Source organism: Podarcis vaucheri, assembly GCF_965113315.1.
Source record: "Podarcis vaucheri genome assembly, chromosome: 11".
In the NCBI taxonomy this organism is placed as follows: Eukaryota; Metazoa; Chordata; class Lepidosauria; order Squamata; family Lacertidae; genus Podarcis; species Podarcis vaucheri.
The window spans coordinates 59,160,705-59,181,505 of record NC_138749.1 but is presented as its reverse complement, the minus strand read 5'-3'; the positions used below and the strand labels follow the sequence as shown (position 1 = coordinate 59,181,505).

Genomic DNA, 20,801 nt, shown 5'->3' with positions numbered 1-20,801 from the left:
ATTTGTAGAAGGACCTCCTCTTTCACAGCATACCTTCCCCGTGTGCCCTCTAAATCTGTTCTGTGGGTTCTTCCAAACCCGCATATTTGGGGGGGGGGGAGCACAGGGAGAAGAGAGGGAGGGGAAGTCTTTTCATGAATGGGATGATTTAATTGAATACAACCATGTTATTGGTAGCTGTCACTAAATATACATACAATTAAAGTTTATACTTACTAATAAAACAGGTTTCCCCCAAGTTTCATATTTACTTCAGGAGGAAGGTTATGAATGCATATATAAAATATATAACTCCTGGAAGGCTTAGTTCTCATAAAAAGCAGGTGAGATGGCAACTGTATGTCTGGACTATACCACTTCAATCTACAAGTGGGGGAGAGGCACACGACAGAAAGCTCCTCCATTAAAAAACACACACACCAAATTGCTGCACATAGAATGCTATGCCATGAAGAACAGACTCCTGCCTGTTTCCCATGGTGATTTCCTATGCTCAGTAACTGTTTTTATATGGAGAAGCTTGCAACCGTATGAGCTCCTACTTGTTGTATGAAGTGGTATAGTACAGACATAGATTGATGTGTTTTTACAAAGACTATCAAAGCCTTTGCCTGGCAAAAGGAATTACTGTGCAAAACACAAATATTTTCTGAATTAGATATTCAGATAGTAAAATCATGTAATCACATTTTATTTAAGGCTCAAGATATACATCACTCAGTACATCCGGGGGTTTTTCTCAGTTAAGTGCAAAACAAACTACTGCAGAGTGAGCCCTGCGCTGTGTTAAACACAAACAGCAAAATATGGAGGGGGAAATGTCCGTACAAACACACACAAAACCAACATAGCTCTGTTTATGTGAGTTTCAGAAACCAGCTCAGAAGTCAGCATCGCAAGGAATAAAGTGTAGCTGCTGCCTTCTGAAACACCAATAACTTCTTACTTAATTTTTTTGGTAATTATAGGGATGAACACAAATAGCCATGCAACAATATTTAACAGGCAATCAAGTGATAAAGCTCAGTGCTCAAGATAAGAACTAAATTCTTTGAATAAAACAAGTGTCAACTCATTTAAAAGCCAGAGACATTTATTGTTTTTGAACTGGACTGACTGCAGTTAATTTGCTCGAGCAAAATCTCAGGATTAAATACCCCTCCGTGTCCATCTTCCATAATCAATCCAGAGTATTTAATTTCTTCTTTGTGCTCCAAGGATGTCTCAAGGCAAATGCGTCCTTGTAATTTCAGAGTCAGAATGTCCTTCTTCTTGGAGACTGGGCTCATAGTCACCAGCATTATTGGCCAACTCAACATCTGGCTCATCATTGCTCTCTGCACTATAATCCACTTCTTCAAGAAAGCGAGGTTCGTCTTCTTCCAGAACGTACGTAGTGGGGCTGCAGCAAGAACACCAGGAGAGTAGGCTTATCGTCTATTATGCTCAAGTGAAGCAGCTTCCCAGCATCAACATATTTAACGCAATAAAAAAACTAAATAGTTTTTCTAAAATGTGACCAAGAGGCTCTGGACCAATAACGTGATAACTATAGCCATTCATTCTATCAATGCATAGCTGTCAACTTACAGATTTGAAAATAAGGGACCAGCAGCCTCGAAAATAAGGGATCAGCAGCCAAAATAAGGGATTTGTCTTATCTTATGAGTTCCATCAGCCCTTCCCCGCCCGAGAGGGAGGGAGAGAGACTCTCGCCCACGCTACCCGCGAGCCCAGCATGAGGCGGTTGCGGCGCCGCAGCGGCTGCTGAAGCACCGCCCTTCTACGTCCCTCCCCCTCCTCTTCCTCCTCCCTCAGGCCGCTGCCGCCACCTCTGGCTTCCCCTGGCAGCGCGGCGGAAGCCTCGCAAGAGAGGGGCTGCCTGCCCGCCGCCACCCGTCTCCTCACGACGCACCCCCGAAGGGGAAAAGGGAGAGACGGAGACGCGGCAGCTTGTGTGACACTCTCTCTCGCTCTCTCGAAGCGGAGGACCCCGAGCCGCTGCTTCCCTCCCGAGCCGGGCAAGCATGAAACCCAGGAAATTTAAGGGACATCATCAATCCGGGACAGCAGCGGGACACGGCGCTGGGATAAGGGAGTTTCCCGCCAAATAAGGGACGGTTGACAGCTATGTATCATTGAGTGCCAAATGTTATATAGGAGATGCATTACCATTCTTCCCCAAAATTGGCAGCAACAACATCTTACTAAGCCCTTTATCAATAAATATGAATCTTATATTAACAAAACATTCTGAACTCTGAATTTTCAAAACACGCAACATATAGACCCAGAAACATGAAAGCCTGTGTGGCAAAAGGCCATATGCATTCTCTCCATCCTCTCTGCATGGATCAGCCCTGGTGGCTCCACCTCTGACATTGCGCACTGAAAGGAAGGTCTGAAGGAGGATTCTTGCATGCTCTCTTGAAGCCTCCTGGGAACAGAGATCTGTGTGATCAGGGCTCCCAATTGCAGGAAGGATCCCAAGCGCATCCAGCTGGAGATGCAAAGAATCCAAGGCTGCAGCCAGCAGTGATGGGAATGTGGGGGCCAGTCATGCCTCCCCGCTCCTCCATCAACACATTTTTAGGCAGACACCAGAATAGGGCATTTTTATACACTGGATAACTGTCCCTTTCACAGCATGCCGAACTGCACCAACTAGTTTGTCAGAGCCACAGAATGAAAAAACAAACTAAAAATAGAAAAGTAATTTCTACAGTAACATAACTGAGGCTAATGTTTATAACAAAAGTTATTCCAAGATTACTGAGATTTCAATGTGTTTTTATTAAAATGAAGTCAAGTAAAGAAAAATAAGCAATGGGTGTCAATGTGGTCTCCTAAGGAAACAGGTTTTGGAGATTCAATCAGGAGGACATTTTCTACAAGACAAGTTTCTTCACTGAAGCTTTACCCCCCCCCCCCGGAACATTTTTGCAGAGCAAGTCAGGTCAACTTTCATATAAAACCGATTAAAGTGCATCACACAAAGACAACAGAAATGAAAACAGTGCATCACTTCACTGTGACAGCACAGTAGGTGAGTGAAACCACAGACAGTGGGGAAAGGGAATCGTCTTCACATGTCTGAAGACAAAAGGGAAATCTCACCATTTCCCAGGCCATGAGAATCTTTGCCCACTATCAATTCTAGCAGTGAAATGTGCCACTAGACTCTACCAAAAATCAATCTCAAAAGCTATCCAACAAAGATAATTTGAAACGCACCTCTGAAAGGAAGCTGGTCCTTTCATTTTAGGTGTTAAAATGATTAAAGAGCTGAGAAAGGTACATACTACAAAATGTCTGTCTGAAATTGTGTTCTTTACACAGAAATCCTGATCCAGATTCAGCAACCCAGGTTACGGATGCAGAGTGTTATTTACATGCACACGTAGAAAAATTGATTTGGACATGTGTTGGGCAATGCTTTTCTTTCTCCATCTGTTTTACACACACCCCAAATTTGCACTAAAATCTACCTTCTGCTGTAGTTACTACATTTTAAATTCCCCGCCTCCAACTGTTTCATATTATTATTTTATCTAGAGGACATCACTGAGAACTGTTGCCTGGCAAGAGAAGACTTGCCTCCATCATGGACTGGATGAGACCCAGCTGCTCCATTCACTATCCCTTGTCTCTCAGATCATCAGTGATGTCTGCAGTCTCATAGGCGGAGGCGGAGGGGCAACAGCAGGAAGGGCAAGGATGAAAGAAGGAAATGTTAGCTGCATAAACCTGGCACCACAGGGTCACCATGGTATTCCTCTTCCTGTTACCAGATTTGAATGTATTGTTTTATTGTAAGAATCTCTTGAAAACAACTTCATAAGTGGAATTTAAGTATTCTGAAACAAATAAACATTTAGTACAACAACATTTTAAGCTCGTACTACCTTGTCACTTTACAATTGGATTCAATCAATTCATTTTCAATGTCAAAGAGCGTAGATGGCAGGTTGTATTCTAGTGGCGATGTCAACCTTTTCAAACGCAATAAACCAGAACAGAACTTGGCTCCCATCTCTTCGAGTTCACGTGTCCCAATTTGTAAGCCCTAATTAGAGAACAACATATTCACTGAGTGGTTAGTTTAATTATGTCTGATGCTATTGCTAAAAATAACTCCTGGCACAGTTTGTCTTATGAAGAGATGCAAGACCAGCTAATTAAAGTATTAAAGCAATAAATGCAAAACCGGATGATCCCCAAAGTTTATATCTTTATAAGATGTGTTTGGGGTCCAGAGTACAAGCTATGATAAGCATGCCATTCAAAAAGTAGGCTAAACTGGCCACTTTATTTTGAAGAAAAAGCATTTGCGGGACACCATTCTGAACAGAAAGGTAAAGGGACCCCTGACCATTAGATCCAGTCGTGGCCGACTCCGGGGTTGCGGTGCTCATCTCGCTTTATTGGCCAAGGGAGCCGGCGTACAGCTTCCGGGTCATGTGGCCAGCATGACTAAGCCGCTTCTGGTGAACCAGAGCAGCACACGGAAATGCCATTTACCTTCCCGCCGGAGTGGTACCTATTTATCTGCTTGCACTTTGACGTGCTTTCGAACTGCTAGGTTGGCAGGAGCAGGGACCGAGCAACGGGAGCTCACCCCGTTGTGGGGATTTGAACCGCCAACCTTCTGATCAGCAAGTCCTAGGCTCTGTGGTTTAACCCGCAGCGCCACCCACGTCCCTTTTATTCTGAACATGCTTCTGGCCTATTATTTGCTTCAAAATCTCCTCTGCTATTAACCCCCAAAGGTATTGCTTACTGCAAAGCACATTCAGGGACAAATTACAGGCATGGTTAGGGGCAGTTTTTGGCAGAAAACCTTTGCAGGGACACAATCCAGATCAGTGGCATGTCCCAGATTGAGACCTGACAGATTTCTCCCTTTCACCTCCCTTTTTAAAGAAAGTGGCCAGGCTGAACCATTTTAAAAAAATGTTTGTTTACCCTAATATGTGGTTTGGTCCTTAGATAATACATATTTCAAAGTGTTCCTCTAAAGAGAATCCAAGCAATGCACAAGATTACTTTTTCAGACTCGTTAAATATACAGATGCCATTTTTACAATTCAGTTTTATTTTTTACCTTGTACTTCCCCTGGTCACATCCACATAATGTGCTTTCCATGGTGTAACTCCTCTGAACGCCTATTTCTCTCCAAACAACAACACGTGCTGTAGATTCCTTGGACTTTTCTACTACAAAACTGCAGCTGCTCATGCAGAATGCTGGCGCTGTCTGACTCAGAATCTTTGGAAGGGTCTAGAGGAAGGAAGTATTTAACAGCAGTCTGAAACTGTTAAAAAGCTTACAATGTCAAGAAACCACTGAATATTAAAAGGTGCATTACTTGGTCTACTTTCAATATGTGAAAAAGTATATAACCAGAACTGAATTCCTGTGGATTTCAAGGCTACATATTATTTAGATGCAAATAAATAAAAAATTAAGGCTAGAAGAAGGATGCATTCCAATAATTTATTTCAACCGATTTATACCCCACCTTTCCCCCCAAAGCAAGCCCAGGGCAGTTAACAAATATATAAGTATAACAACACGAAATACAACAGCAGCAAAAAGCGCCACTTAAAGTACCAATACAAACACAGAAAACGACCGTAATAAAACAGCAGGATGGTTAGCAGAAAAATTATTACACCACGAAGACTTGGCAGAATAAAAAAAAGTTCTCACCGTATGCCTAAAAGTAGCCAGAGTCAGGGAAAACTACACAAAAAATGAGAGGAACTTTTGTGATGTAGTGGACACTCATGAGAATGCCACCCAGCTATTAAAAAAAAAGAAAAAGCAGGGCATTCCCTATTTATACAGTTTGTACAACCAAATGGAAGTCCACTATGTGAGGAACAGCAGTATGAGATATAATCCAGCGTGTGGGTTGCGGCTGTGATTTTATATCCCACTGCAGTGATACCAGATGTAGAATGGAGGGGAAGGAGCTTCTAGCCTCATGAGACTTGCCCAAACTGTTGAGGATCTGGCTTGCCAATTCTTCTACAATTGTATTATAAATATACTTCTATTCTTAAGGCGGAAAATGTGAAAACAATGAGAAGAGGCAGGAACGAAGATTTGGAGATATGCTTCAGAGATCCAGACTATGGGGAGCCCGGAAAAATTAATAATTACAATTTGGATTACAATTTTTTTTTTTAGTTTATTATTTTTAATTGGATTATGATTTAGATATGTTGATTGGCTGTTTTTATTGGAAAAGCAATAAAAATTATTAATAAAAATAAATATACTTCTATTCTTTATCCTTTATAATTCTGCTGTCATCACAAAACTTTATTAAAGCATTCTCCTTAGTACAGTAATAATATATTATTGGGGTTTTAGGCTATAGCCGTAGAATGAACAGACAGGGAAAATTAATTAAAATATATTTACATATGATGCATATCAACAATATATAGAATATTTATCTATCTGTCCCCAATGTTTTAATAGTTTCTTACCTGAAATTTTACAGGATTTTTTAAGGAAGCTGTTTTATGTTCACTTCACTAATTAAAAACCAGATAGTTAAATTTTCCAGAACAGTGGGTTGTATTCATGTTAGTCAAAGCTTACTGAGTGGACCCACTGGAATTTGTGGATATGACTAACTCAGGTCTTTCAATTTCAATGGATCTCCTCTGGGCAAAATACTACTGGCATACTACTGGCAGTGTTATCACTTGAGGATTAGACAATATAAATAGAAATAGAAATTATGAATCTGTTGTGGCCTTGTTTGGATTTTCAAAGCAACAACTCACCCTATAGCCAAGGTCTTCAACCACATCGCAAGAAGCAGCACTAAGATTCGTGTGCCACATGGTTTCCTTGATGCTGCAGCCATACATAAATACGTTTTTCTTGCGAGAGTGACCATGATAATCACAAAAAACCTAGGAGAAATAAAGTTTTCAAAAGTTATAAAAGATGCAACTTTCTTGTATCTGTAGTGGGGCAGAGATATTGTCTTTTTTTGTAAGTAATTTTTATTAGTTTTCAAATATTCCCCCAATAATAGCCAAATTAGAACAATTATAAATTAACTGGGGGCAGAGATTTTTCACAAATATTCCAGCTCATCAATTATATACCATTTGTTCAATTTCTGTGCTGTCTTTTATTACTCTGTAATGAATCCCATTTCTTCAAGGAGTCAAAGGCCACGTTCTGATGTAATGATCCCAGGCTAATAAACTATGGTTTATTGGCTTGGGAGCTAACTGTATTCTCCTGCCTTCCCTCACATAAGCAGCTTCAGTGAATCTATCTGTTTCTTAAACCTGTTTCTTATGATGCTTGAACTGGGAAATCGTTATTAAAATGTTCCCTCCAAATGAGGATATGAAACCAGAATCAGATCCTGCTTTTAATCAGGAACTCTTAGTCACAGATTCCCAGTTTGGTTGTGCAACAGGGAAGGGCCAAGAAGGAGCACACAATGTTTTATCAGATCAGGACTATTACATATGAACAAGGACAAAAGTGTGAAGTTTGGCTTAGAACTTTTGATTTAAAAAAGAGAGAAGGAAACATAACATAAAAAAGAAATGAATGAAATGGAATTGTAAAGGTAAAGGTACCCCTGCCCGTACGGGCCAGTCTTGACAGACTCTAGGGTTGTGCGCCCATCTCACATCTATTGGCCGGGGGCCAGCGCTGTCCGGAGACACTTCCGGGTCACGTGGCCAGCGTGACATCGCTGCTCTGGCGAGCCAGAGCCGCACACGGAAACGCCGTTTACCTTCCCGCTAGTAAGCGGTCCCTATTTATCTACTTGCACCCGAGGGTGCTTTCGAACTGCTAGGTTGGCAGGCGCTGGGATCGAGCAGCGGGAGCGCACCCCGCCGCGGGGATTCGAACCGCCGACCTTTCGATCGGCAAGCCCTAGGCGCTGAGGCTTTTACCCACAGCGCCACCCGCGTCAAAAGTCACTTTACATAATAATGAAATCAAGTAACAAATCCTGAGAAGTAGTTCAAAACCTCTTTACATTCTCTCAGACGGTTCAACTATGTAAAAAAAGGAAGAACGAAAATTAGCCAACTAAATGTAACAGAAGCATTCATGTCTTTCCCTTTTCACCAACATTCTGCCTCTATTCACATACAAACATCCTGGGATCCTGAAGTCTGATTTCCTCTGCTCTTCAAAGATTTTCTCTAAAGAGAGACCTTTGATCTTAGCATGAAACACCACAGCACTAAGATTTGGGGTAAAACCTGCTTGCTTTTTGAGAGGGAAATGCAATATTTCCACACATATCCTATGCTGGAGTAGGGATAAATGCTGCTTTTTATGTTGCCTAGAATGACCTATGTTGAGACATGGGTGGCACTGTGGTCTAAACCACTGAGCCTAGGGCTTGCCAATTGGAAGGTCATCGGTTCGAATCCCTATGACAGGGTGAGCTCCCGTTGCTCAGTCCCTGTTCCTGCCAACCTAGCAGTTCGAAAGCACGTCCAAGTGCAAGTAGATAAATAGGTACCACTCCGGCGGGAAGGTAAACGGCGTTTCCGTGTGCTGCTCTGGTTCACCAGAAGCGGCTTAGTCATGCTGGCCACATGACCTGGAAAAACTGTCTGCGGACAAACATCGGCTCCCTGGGCCAGTAAAGAGATGAGCGCCGCAACCCCAGAGTTGTCCACGACTGGACTTAACTGTCAGGGGTCCTTTACCTTTACAAATGACCTATGCATAGCAAACAGTACTGTGCACCTGCACGTTTATGTATGCACATGCGTGCATGCACACACATTGGCCGCACACACTACTGACATGAGGCCTGCGGGGGTGGTGGCAAAGCGTCAATATGGCCATTGGACCAACAACAGTTAGTCACTCCTGATCTACAGAAAGCCACACCTACAGAAAATCACATGAAGTCTCATCTGTCTGTCGCTGCTAATAATACTGACCACATTTAAAAGCAGAGCATGGGATCTGCGGAGGTAGAACTGTAGAAGTTTCTAAGGAGAAACATCTGTCAAAAGAGTTCCCTCACAGATTTCATATATTTTGGGAGAGGAAGGGGCATTTTCATGCAATGCCAGAATGACTTCCGATGCCTTTACTTCAGGAGAGTGAACTGGGTGATACGAACACGGATACGAACACTTACCAGGGGCAAACGTTTTATGGTAGCCAAATACTGCAGCAGGCCTTTGGCATGATAAATGGTGGGGTGCAGATCTAGGTTGGGGTTTTGCCATTGTCTGTTCAAGTCCTCCCCGCTTAAAGAACAGCGATGACTACAGGAGAAAGACAATCTCAGTAAGTTCTTACTGTCCCAAGCAAAAATGTTTCCCCCTCCAAGTAAGTCTGTGAGACAACTTTTGTGGCTATTTTGTGCAATTTTATTAAGACAAAGAAGTCTTTAAAGTCTTGTTTTAACCGTTTGATTTTTAAAAAAACAAGTTCAGTGAAAATCAGTCATGGTATTAGAAAGCTATCCTGCTTGTATCCAGCATTTGTCTAAACTGGTGGGAATTATTACATTTTATGATAGTAAATTCCACAGTTTAGCTATGTGCTGCATGAAAAAATGCTTACTCTTGTCTGTCCTGAATTTCCCCCCATAAGAGCAAACTCTTAGAGGCCGAGGTGCCTTTCCTCCCCCTCCCCCCCAATTTTTTGAGGGCACTGCCCCCCAAGCTGATGAGCATGACCATTCAAACGGTGTTTGTGTGCCACATCATGTGAATAATTATGTGTGGCAGGGCTTACCTTGGGCCCCCCCAATATTTTATTCAAGTGGGCACCCCTGTCACCCACATTTCAGCTTCACTGGAAGACGCCGGGTTCTAGTGTTACGACAGGAAAAAGCCTATACAGTCATATCTCGGGTTAAAGTTGCTTCAGGTTGAGCGTTTTTGGGTTGTGCTCTGCAGCGACCCGGAAGTAACGCGTTCCAATAATGCGTTACTTCTGGGTTTGGCCGCTCACACATGTGCAGACGCTCAAAATGACGTCACACGAATGCGCAGAAGCAGCGAATCGCAACCCGCGCACGTGCTGGTTGTGTTCTCTTCAGGATGTGAATGAGGCTCCGGAATGGATCCTGTTCGCATCCAGAGGTACCACTGTATACTTTTTCCACACCATGGATAATTTTACACACATCAATCATGTTCCCATTTAGTTTAGAAAAAAGGCAAGTAACCCCAAATGCTGTAATCTTTCCTTATAAGCCAGTTGGTCCAGCCTCTGATAATTTTGGTTGCCCTTTTCTGACTTTTTCTAGCTCTACAATATCCTTTTTGAGGCGGGACAGCCAGAACTGTGCACTATATTCCAAGTGTGGCCACACCATGGATTTGTATAAAGTTATTCTGATGTTATTTTTTATCGCTTTTTACTGATCCCTAACATGGAGTTCACAGCTGCTGCATACTGGGCTGACGTTTTCATTGCACTGTTCATTGAATATTGCGGCAAAAGGACAGAAAGTCCACGGCCTAAACTTGGTTCGGAAGTGCCTACGAAGCATTATCTTTGCTGCTGAATACACTTAAAAACTTACTTTCCATTAATGACCCCATCAGGATTAAGCATTGGTACAATTTTAAAAATATAGGATTCTCGTAAACTTTGGGCAGCAGGAGTATTACTCATGAGATATTCCAAAGTTCCCTTCATAACCCAGCTTGCGTTAGTCTCTCCGGGATGAACACGAGCGCATAAGAAAATATAAGGACGGTTTCCTAAAAAATAAAAAAACACAGCACAAGCAAAATAGCATGATACAATCACAAGTCACAGCAGCTTGCTTATTACGAATTGACACATATGAACTAGAACATGAAATGAATGTAATTAAAGAACTTGAATTCATTAAAGTAGAATATACATATGGCATAAAGTGTTGAGCAGGTAGATGGGCTGCCTGGCATGTTTAATTAGGCCCACAAATTACGCTTTCCAGAACATCTATATGCAATTCACGTATCTTTTACAAAGCAGCCTGCATTCAGAAAAACAAATATAGATATAAATTCTCAGTGGAAAAGGAGAAAAACGTTGTACTTACTGAACTGACAGATATGTTCATAGTAATCTGACTCCGGCATGGCGGTTATAGTTACTATGGGACAGCTGTTTCCAGAGAGTGTCTCACACAAAACGTCTTGTCGAAAATATATCTGCTGAGGATTGTGTGTGGAGTCCAGTTTTTTGAGATGCATCTTCATGACAAAAAGAATTAGACTGTAAGCCTACAGCCAGGGTTTACCATAACTATAGGTTTAGCTTTTCCTGTGCTTAAAAGACAGCAGGCACCACCAGCAGTTCTAGAACTGTTCTCCACCAGTATACTTGTAAAACAATGCAGTTTTATTTCAAAACAGAGTTTTTCTGAAGACCGCCCCCCGCCCGACAGAAAACTGCTTCCTCTGTTATCAGGGGCCACCATACCTTTTTTTGGGGGGGGGCACTTGACATCTGTAAAGTGTTATATGTATTCCTACATTTATGGACCGTAACCTCTTGCAAACTGAATGTATTAAAGTTTACATTTATTATTTTTGTACCAACATCATTTTGTCAAACCCCGTCTCTAATCTGCATTGCTATGGCCTACAGCTGAAACAAATCAACTAGAGCCAACGTTGTGCTCTACATCTGCAAAGTCCTGGTTATTCAGAATACTAAACTTTTTACTGCATTAGTTTACAGGAGCTTTACTTGTAAAATTTTTTTTTTTTACTTTCTTAAACTTTATGTATGAACATTTCAGCTGTTTTCAAACAGAAAGTGCTTTTGCATCTAGCTATTTTTGTGATCACTATCAAGCCATGTAGTTAAAATACTTGAAATCATTGAAGTAAAAATGTGCATAAACAAATTATGCCTCTACCTAAGCTCAAATTAAAGGTAACGGTAAAGGGACCCCTGACCATTAGGTCCAGTTGTGACAGACTCTGGGGTTGCGGCGCTCATCTCACTTTATTGGCTGAGGGAGCCAGAGTACATGTGGCCAGCATGACTAAGCCGCTTCTGGCGAACCAGAGCAGCGCACTGAAACGCCGTTTACCTTCCCGCTGGAGCAGTACCTATTTATCTACTTGCACTTTGACGTGCTTTCGAACTGCTAGGTTGGCAGGAGCAGGGACCGAGCAACGGGAGCTCACCCCGTCGTGGGGATTCGAACCACCGACCTTCCAATCAGCAAGTCCTAGGCTCTGTGGTTTAACCCACAGTGCCACCTGCGTCCCATAAGCGTCCCATAAGCTCAAATTAACTCCCATAAGCTCAAATTAACTCACCATTAAAGCTGAGTAAGTATATGGGTAATGGTAAGCAAAGTAACAAACATCATCCTTATGCTGGAAACTGACAGTGAAGGTAATTGTGTAGTAGGATTTTCCCTTCTGGCCACCGGCTGCAATGGAACTTCTTGAAAAGTGATTCCTAGAAACAACATTTTAGAATTAGATTAAAGATGCAGTGCATGCTACAATTTATGGTAAATAATCTGCAGAGACACATCACTCACTCAACTATTACAGTACCTTTAGGACAAATTAACAAAGGTTGAAATTTGAATTCTCCTTTTATTAGTTTTTATTTTTAATTATAATTTTATTTACAACATAACACAAACCTCCCATCCCCAATACACAAATCCACCCACATTAAACATGAACATAACATACAGTGAGCATAACATACAACAATACAAACAACCAAATAAAAGACTTCCTTTATCCTGTATCTGGCCTCCTTATTTGCTTCTTATAAACTGCTTCCTTTATGAATAATTATTAAGATTTTTCTAATTATAACTTAAATATCCACAAAGTCTCCTGCAGACAATAATCGAAACAAGTCCAGGTATGTATTTTAGGATGCTGTTTTGTGTAGTATTCTCTGCATTTCCCCCATGCTTTCTGAAACTCTTGTCTAGTGTGATCTAATTGCCTCTGTTAATCTAACCAGTTCAATATACTCTAACATTATTAGTTTTAAAAACAGTGTTAATTACTAATATAGTTAAGTTAGTTTTTCAGCCCATTTAATTCAATGTTTTATTTCCTCCATTTACAGTTATACTTACTTGTAGTAACAAATATCAGTTCCTACACGAGTCCACCAGGGTCTGCCATTTAGTGCATCTTGAACAGAGTACATAAGGGGTTGCATACCTTCAAGCAAAATATATTACGTGATTCAACATGGTTGCATGTATTCAGTGAAGAAATATACTTGTCTAGAGCAAGGGTCAGCAAACATTTTCAGTATGGGGCCGGTACACTGTCCCTCAGCCCTTGTGGGGGGGCCGGACTATATTTTGGGTGGGGAAATGAACAAATTCCTATGTCCCACAAATAACCCAGAGATGCATTTTAAATAAAAGCACACATTCTGCTCATGTAAAAACACCAGGCAGGCCCCACAAATAACCCAGAGATGCACTTTAAATAAAAGGACACATTCTACTCATGTAAAAACACACTGATTCCCGGACTGTCCACAGGCTGGATTTAGAAGGCGATTGGGTCGGATCCGGCCCCTGGGCCTTAGTTTGCCAACCCATGGTTTAGAGAGCATAGAGTTAAAGGAAAACTTAACTTTTTAATCAAGGAAAATACCATCTAATATATTAAAAAGTTATCATTCTGCATTCTGAATATGCCAAGATAAATAATCAACTAAGCTTGAGTGTCATTTTGATTGCTGAGAGTTGATAAAACTACGTAACAATCTAACCCTTCAAAATATATATTTCTTTATCACTAGGGGGGGGGGAGCACTGTGAAGGTTTTGTACAACTGAATAAATCCACATTCTTCCTAGGCACTTCTTTTGAATAAGAGAAGAAAAACAGGTCTTACCATAATTAAACTGACTATTTGTCTTTTCACAGTTGATTATATTAAATCGGTAGGCAACGCCTGCTCGCATTCCGCTGGCTTCGAAGTAAAACCACTGGTGATAATGATTGCTGTTTATGTCAGAGTTCAGAATGAGATCATACTCATTTCTAAAGATGAACAGAAACAAGTCTTAAAATGAAGAACAGCTTCAAAATTAAAAACGAAGTAAAACAAATGACATCTTACTTTCTGATCTGAATAACTTTGCGTAAATTTCCCGATTCAAATTTGGAGTTAAATTTCAGGACGTCTCCTTCATCTGGCACTGGACAGCTTAAAGAAATAAAATCACAGGGAAAGGAAAGTTATATATATATTTATCATTCCAATTTTATACTGTGCTATAAATATGGCTGGGTGCATATAATGAAGAGGGCGATGGAAAATAAATAATAACAGTTCCTCCTTACGATGGCTACAAATATCACTTTTAGTTATATGACTTTAATTACTCAGGGCTTCATATTCCTGGTTTCTTTTGAATCTGATTCAACCAATAAGGCAGAGCCTAAAGGAGTTTTGATGTTGCTCATCAGTCGGATTATTCTAGGGTAAAGAACATCAACTGAAGTATCTATGTAATGCTCAGTTGTCATAGAGCAGTCTTTCCCTGCCTGGGGCCTTCCAGATGTTTTGGACTACAACTCCCATCAGTCCCAGGCAGTATATGTCTGTGTTGACATGGCCACATTGAAGTTGTAGTCCAAAACATCTGAGGCTGGGAATGACTGCCATACATTTTACTTTCCCCCAACATTTCTGGTCTTCTTACACAATAGGGTAGCACAACCCACCATGATGTGTGTTCACCAGAGAATAACATCTCTCCAATCTTATTCTCACTGAATTTACAAAGAGTTTTGCAAAAACCTCAAACAGATACCGTATTTTTCTCTCTATAGGGCGCACCGGACCATAGGGCGCACCTAGGGGTTTTTTTTTTGGGGGGGGAATAAAGAAAAAAAATTATCCCCCCCCCAAGCCCCAAAGAGCAAAGAAGCCAAGACAGCCAGAGGGATTCCTCTTTAGCCACACACAACCTCTCCAGCCGGGAGAGGCTGGGCGCGGCTTTGGCAGAAGCCAAGACAGCAAGCGGGATGGATCCTGCTCGCTGTCTTGGCTTCTTTTTTGCCGCGGGGCTGGGGCGGGGGAAGCCCGAGCTTCCCCCGACCCCAGCCCCCAGAACGGGTCCAGGAGTGGGGGCGAGGTTGCGCGCTGCTATCCGCAAGCCCCGCCGGGCTCCCAAGGCTTGTGGATAGTTGCCCGAAGCCCGGGGTGCGCAGCGCTGCGCTCCCCGGGCTTCGGGCTGCAGGCTGCTATCCACAAGCCTTCGGAGCTCGGCAGGCACTCCTGCCGCGCTCCGAAGGCTTGCAGATAGCTTCCTGAAGCCTGGAGAGCGAGAGGGATCAGTGCGCACCGACCCCTCTCACTCTCCAGGCTTCTGCAAAAGCCTGCATTCGCTCCATAGGACACAGACACATTTCCCCTTCATTTTTGGAGGGGGAAAAGTGTGTCCTATAAAGCGAAAAATACGGTACCTGCTATTTGCAGAAATAAACTATCCAATTAACTCAGGGATTTACTTAAACCCAACGAAAATGTTTAAAAAGATGTTTAAATATTAGAGTAATCTTTGTTTCTCTTGGAGTGACTTCCAGTGGAGTCAACCTGCTGATGCAATGTACCTCTGCTCACACAGATGTTGGGGACCTCTGCAGCAGACTGCAGGAGGGGACGTGCATAGCTATGGAGGGGAGGGAGCGCAAAGGGAAATCCCATCACATCCATTCATGTGACGCTGGAATCACCCATAAGATTTCTTTAAAAAGTTTCTTAACTTGACAAAAAATAATGGAGTAACACATTCCATATAAACAAGAATATGGGAATATTTGGTATAATGTGTATCTAAACATGCAGTTAAATCGGCACACGTTAAGTTATTTAATTGCTTCAGTTTGCTACTCTACTGGCTAAAAGTGGTGTTTTTCAAGTTTCCAAGGTGGAATAACTTGGAAGCTTTTATGGAGTTTGTCAAAGAGAAGACTAGTAAGAGGTAGAGAAAGCACACTTTTAGAAGTTTGCTCACTAATGCCAATCTTGACCTGCAGTGTGCAATCACAGGGAAGTATTTTCAATTCATATTTCATGGACCAATGATGAGTTACTTTCCCAGAATACTCTGCAACACACAAGTGTTTCATTGCAGGCATAGAGACGTTCCTCAGAAGATAAGGAAGCACATACAGTCATACCTCAGGATAAATACGCTTCAGGTTGAGCGCTTTCAGATTGCACTCCGCGGCGTTACTTCCGGGTTTCACCGCATGCGCAGAAGGTCAAAATGACATCACGTGCATGCGTGGAAGTGGCAAAATGTGACCCACGCATGCGCCGTCACATCTTACATTCTATTCGGGATGCAAACGGGGCTCTGGAATGGATCCCATTCACATCCCGAGGTACCACTGTAATGGGTTACATGAAGCTACAAAATTTGAAACCACTTGAAGTAAATATAATAGTAAATCAAATCAACCTATTTTACCAATTAATAAAGTGAGTTTTAGGTTCTTTTAATTGTTGTTTAAATACAAACAATTACAACTGATATTTTAAGCTATAACTGCATCTCATCTGAGCAGGAATTCACTCCCAGAACTTTTACAACTATATGAATAGTTTAGGAAAGCAACTGGCTACCATTAAGCTCATTTTCTCATCAGCTGCATTTTCTTACTTATTTTCTGTATGTATAAATTAAACCAGACCAAAAGAGCAAGTTAAAACAGGAACTTTACCTGTGAAACCTACCTGGGATTATCAAGGTCATACACAACTCTGTCTATGATATCATTAGGATGAATCAGCCTTTCAATATCTTGGGCAATTTTTGTCCTATAAAATAGAGAGAGCCCTTAGCTTATGTTTCATAACGAAAAAGGTACAACGCCAGTTATTAAAAATACATCATCAGGTAAGGCCATCAGATGAGGTATCTAATTTTGCATAGAATGTGATTATCTATCTGGGAGACACATCCCAATTATTTTCCTTATGGAAAGAATCAACCTGTACAGAAGACATCAAAGATTCAAGATCAAATGTTGGATTCCTTTTCCTTCCAAAGTGCATAATATCAGATATCAATTATTATATCAATTAGTATTATTAGTTAAAACTAATTAAGCTTTGAGAACAATTAAGTTATATTAGCAATTCATGCAATTACAGCTGAAGTAAATAAAGTTTCAAAGAGTACTGTGCAGTGATTGGGTTAGTGTGCGAGCTTCTCACCTACGAAAACCTCCGCTTAAACATGAGGTTATAAATAAAAAGTACACTTAATGCAAGATTAACCATGTGACACAACTATCATTTCTGCGAAAATAATTCTGTGCTCCCACTCTGTGGAGCATTATATCTGGTGCTTTTATTCTGCCATGTATAGATGCTGTAAGAACTCTTGAACCAGATGTACAAGCATGTCCGTAACCATGTGCACAGGAGACACAAAATTCCCTACACAAATGTGTTGTCTGTGTCAGAAAGAAATCTTCTTATGCCTCATGGCACAGAAAGCCTATGCAGTTGGAAATACCTGCTCAGAAAAGTTGAACACCTGGAAATTAGCTTTATTCAATAGCTAAGTAGTAAAGAGGGAAAAGCACGTACAATAATAAAAACAAAGAGGCAGATTTTGACATTGAAAAATATTTCTCAATTGCCATTCTGTGTCTGAAAACATATCCCAACTGGTCTTGATATGGGATGTAGAAATTGTGGGATGTAAAACGCAGGAGCAGTCAGTGACAACATTCCTAGAGTGTACATGTTAGAACATGGGGAGGGATGTCTGTCCAGCAAGCAGGTAAACTTCCTGGGGACGGACTTCTTCCGCATGTGACCAGAGGTGGGTGTGGCCTCACCTGTGCAGGTAAATGATAAAAGCACAGGGCAGGCAGCCATCTCTCTCTCTCTGCCATCTTCCTTCGAAGAAGCAACATGCCCTCTTGGCTCTCAGCCAAGAGAGGAGGAAAGGACTATCTTCCTATAAGATAGATTCTATATGTATTTTACCTTTTCAAGCCTGTCTGCCTTCTGGGATCATATTGTGAACAGAACGTGAGTAAACTCTTTTATACTTTTATAAAGACTGTGTCGTGTCTTGTATTTTAAGAGGGAACAAAAGGGGAAATTACCAGAGTAATTATTATAGAGGTTCTAGCGCACCTGTGCAGACGTTACCGTTGCGAACTTAAAAAGGGGAATGTTATAAACTCTGCTGATATTTTGGGAACTTGTTAGTACAAGTTGGATTAGGATATAATCTCACAATATATCCTCTCCTGCACCCCTGAACATTCCCACAGAAATTGTGCCAAAACAGAATGGAGTTGTTGTGTGGTACGCTGACAGTGTGAACAAAATGAAAACCTACTGTAAACTATCATTCAGAAGACATATTAAGCACAGGCACCAAAATATAGAAATGAGTAGCTAAACTAATAACTAACTTCTAATTCACAGCTTCCCTCTTCTACTCTTTGTCAAAAGTAATGTTTATACAATGTCAAGAAAGTAAGTTTAGAATTGTTAGCAAGTAAAACCTAGACACACTTGCCAAAATTTAGTTTTTTTATGTCACCGTTAAGGACCCATCTGACTACTGACATTTTTTAAAGATCCATTGCTACGGAAATTAGTCTTATTTTCTCCATCAAGCCTAACTAGGCTCATACAAACTTGTTTCTTAAGAATAGCCTGATATTTAGGATTACAGGAATAATAGAATGTAATAATAATGTATAATATAATGTAATGTATAATATATGTTTGGAATTATTCTGGAAATAATGTTTTGTTTGATTCAGTTCTTATATATTAAAATTATCTTAGATTTCTTCCTTTACAATGGAACAAAATCACTGACATACATATTCTAAGTTTGCTTCCCTGTTTATTTTATTATGCCTTAATATTTTCTGCATATTGGTAGGTGGCCGAGCTCGCACATAACACTAAGTCAAGGTTTGTTTAGCCAAAGTGTTATTTATTTGAATGTCTGAATCCAGCTTAGCAGACTAACCATGGATTATTTTCCGGCAACAAACCAAAATGTGAAACCATGGGTGGTGATTGGCTTATGAAGTACAATTTGCTTTAACTATGGCTTGGCGCTATGTCTGAACACAATAGCTATGGTCTGTTTGGCAACTCCACCTCAGGTACATTCCAGATTACAAAGGTAGATGGCAAGAACAACTGTGTGTGTATGTGGTTTTTTGTTTTTTAAAAAACCTTAATTTGTTTGCTTCTCTGCAAGATGGCCCTTGGCTTGTTGAACAAACCATAGTTCAGCATTCTGTAAACACAGTCATTGTATTAAAATCGTTTCAGAAGGAAAGTAGGAAAAAACACATCTTTTAATGGAATAGTTTTGCACATGCTTTCAAAGTCTACTTGTGACGCTAGTCAATTCAATTTTTTTTGAAATTATCTTACCTATTTTTTCTCAATACCAGAGACCAACATTATCTGATTTGGGGGTATTGCCAAGACCTGAAAAATAGTATTAAGCTAGACACTGAATATCTCTCAGTGGTCAAGTTGTAATTACACTTATTTATTATTTTGGAACTTTGATTCTTTAGAGCCATGACTAACTAACAAACAGAAGCGTCAACACTTCTAGTACACCTTTGAATCTTTCACTCACCGAATGTACAGTGCAAGGCAAACCAAATCTTTAACTATGAACGTTGCTACATTTATCTGTAACTCGCACAATGTTAACATGAAATCCTCTGGCACCGTTACAAAAGTGTTGTCACTGCATTTGTAACTGCACAAGACATATGCAACAAGAAGGAGTAATGTTGAACCAAAACTGAGGTGCAGAGGGCATCTCCATCACATTTTCTAGCTCTGGCCCTTCCGGTAGCAAATGAAACCTGATCTAATTTGTAAGGAAAACCCTTCCTTTCAGGTAATGGTCTGAGGTACAGTCCACCTTCACAATAATGTAATCCTTGTTGTAGTCAAATTCTAACCTTAAACACAGGACCAAGAATGACAGAACAAAAATGTTTAAAGATGAGGACATCAGAACATTTGCATCTGGTGCCCTATGAACAAATGAAAGCAGGATCTTAAGGTTCCCCAAAGTCTTTCTGCGTGTTTTGTGAACAAATGACCAGCATCAGTCGCTCTACTTATCTGCACACCATGCTGGGACTCTGGAATGACTGTAGATTCTACGTAGCACCACACCACAAGCTTTAGTAGCATTTCACACTGTGTATTAGAGTGATCCCATGTGTTTTTGAAATTATGGAAAAGAAAAGGAAGATTTTGAAAGAGAAGAGAGAAACCAAGATCATTTTTTTAAAAAAAATGATTTTCTGCCCTATCAATTTGGAATAAGGTTCAAGGAAACTGCACACACCCATTCACTGCCAACTATTGCCAAAAAGGAGTTCAAGAGACCCCGATGTTATGAAGGAGAAATATCCAATATTTCTTTCACATACATCAGAGTTCGCATGTGACTGCCAGCCATTCTCTTCTTCCTTGTGGAAGAAAGGGAATAAAGTTTGAGATTATGAAACACCTGTGAAGTCCAACTCCTTTTTTTTTCTTTTTTACAACAACAGATCTTAGCATTAACATCGTACTTTAGCATGTTCAAGACAATTTATATACATTAACCCAGTAAGCTATACCACCTCCCTGTGAAACAGGTTGTTGTTATAATCAAACACCGCAAATAAGGAAACTGAAGCTAACAGATTACTTAGGTTCATGGCCGAATGAGAGCTAGACAGGGGTCTTCCCAGCTCAGCTCAGTTTGCTACTGCACCACATCTATCTCCTGCTTTATATAT

At 40.9% G+C, this 20,801-nt stretch overlaps 1 protein-coding gene across 4 annotated transcripts in view; it reads right to left on the bottom strand.

Annotated features, from left to right (window-relative positions):
- Nucleotides 1–1,075: 1,075 nt before the first annotated feature.
- AGTPBP1 (ATP/GTP binding carboxypeptidase 1) overlaps nucleotides 1,076–20,801 on the bottom strand; it is a 68,986-nt gene continuing 49,260 nt past the window's right edge. For 2 of the 4 annotated variants that reach the window (XM_082241503.1, XM_082241501.1), the window contains 13 exons: nucleotides 20,448–20,486; nucleotides 16,729–16,812; nucleotides 14,101–14,187; nucleotides 13,873–14,021; nucleotides 13,095–13,182; nucleotides 12,304–12,448; nucleotides 11,070–11,223; nucleotides 10,563–10,743; nucleotides 9,162–9,291; nucleotides 6,805–6,936; nucleotides 5,105–5,281; nucleotides 3,906–4,066; nucleotides 1,076–1,402 (listed from right to left, as the gene is read on the bottom strand). In XM_082241503.1, the coding sequence (XP_082097629.1) occupies nucleotides 1,225–1,402; nucleotides 3,906–4,066; nucleotides 5,105–5,281; nucleotides 6,805–6,936; nucleotides 9,162–9,291; nucleotides 10,563–10,743; nucleotides 11,070–11,223; nucleotides 12,304–12,448; nucleotides 13,095–13,182; nucleotides 13,873–14,021; nucleotides 14,101–14,187; nucleotides 16,729–16,812; nucleotides 20,448–20,486 (1,705 nt within the window). In that variant the 3' untranslated portion in view covers nucleotides 1,076–1,224. The remainder of the gene's footprint in view (nucleotides 1,403–3,905; nucleotides 4,067–5,104; nucleotides 5,282–6,804; nucleotides 6,937–9,161; nucleotides 9,292–10,562; nucleotides 10,744–11,069; nucleotides 11,224–12,303; nucleotides 12,449–13,094; nucleotides 13,183–13,872; nucleotides 14,022–14,100; nucleotides 14,188–16,728; nucleotides 16,813–20,447; nucleotides 20,487–20,801) is intronic. The other 2 variants (XM_082241504.1, XM_082241502.1) reach the window with 1 other exon arrangement.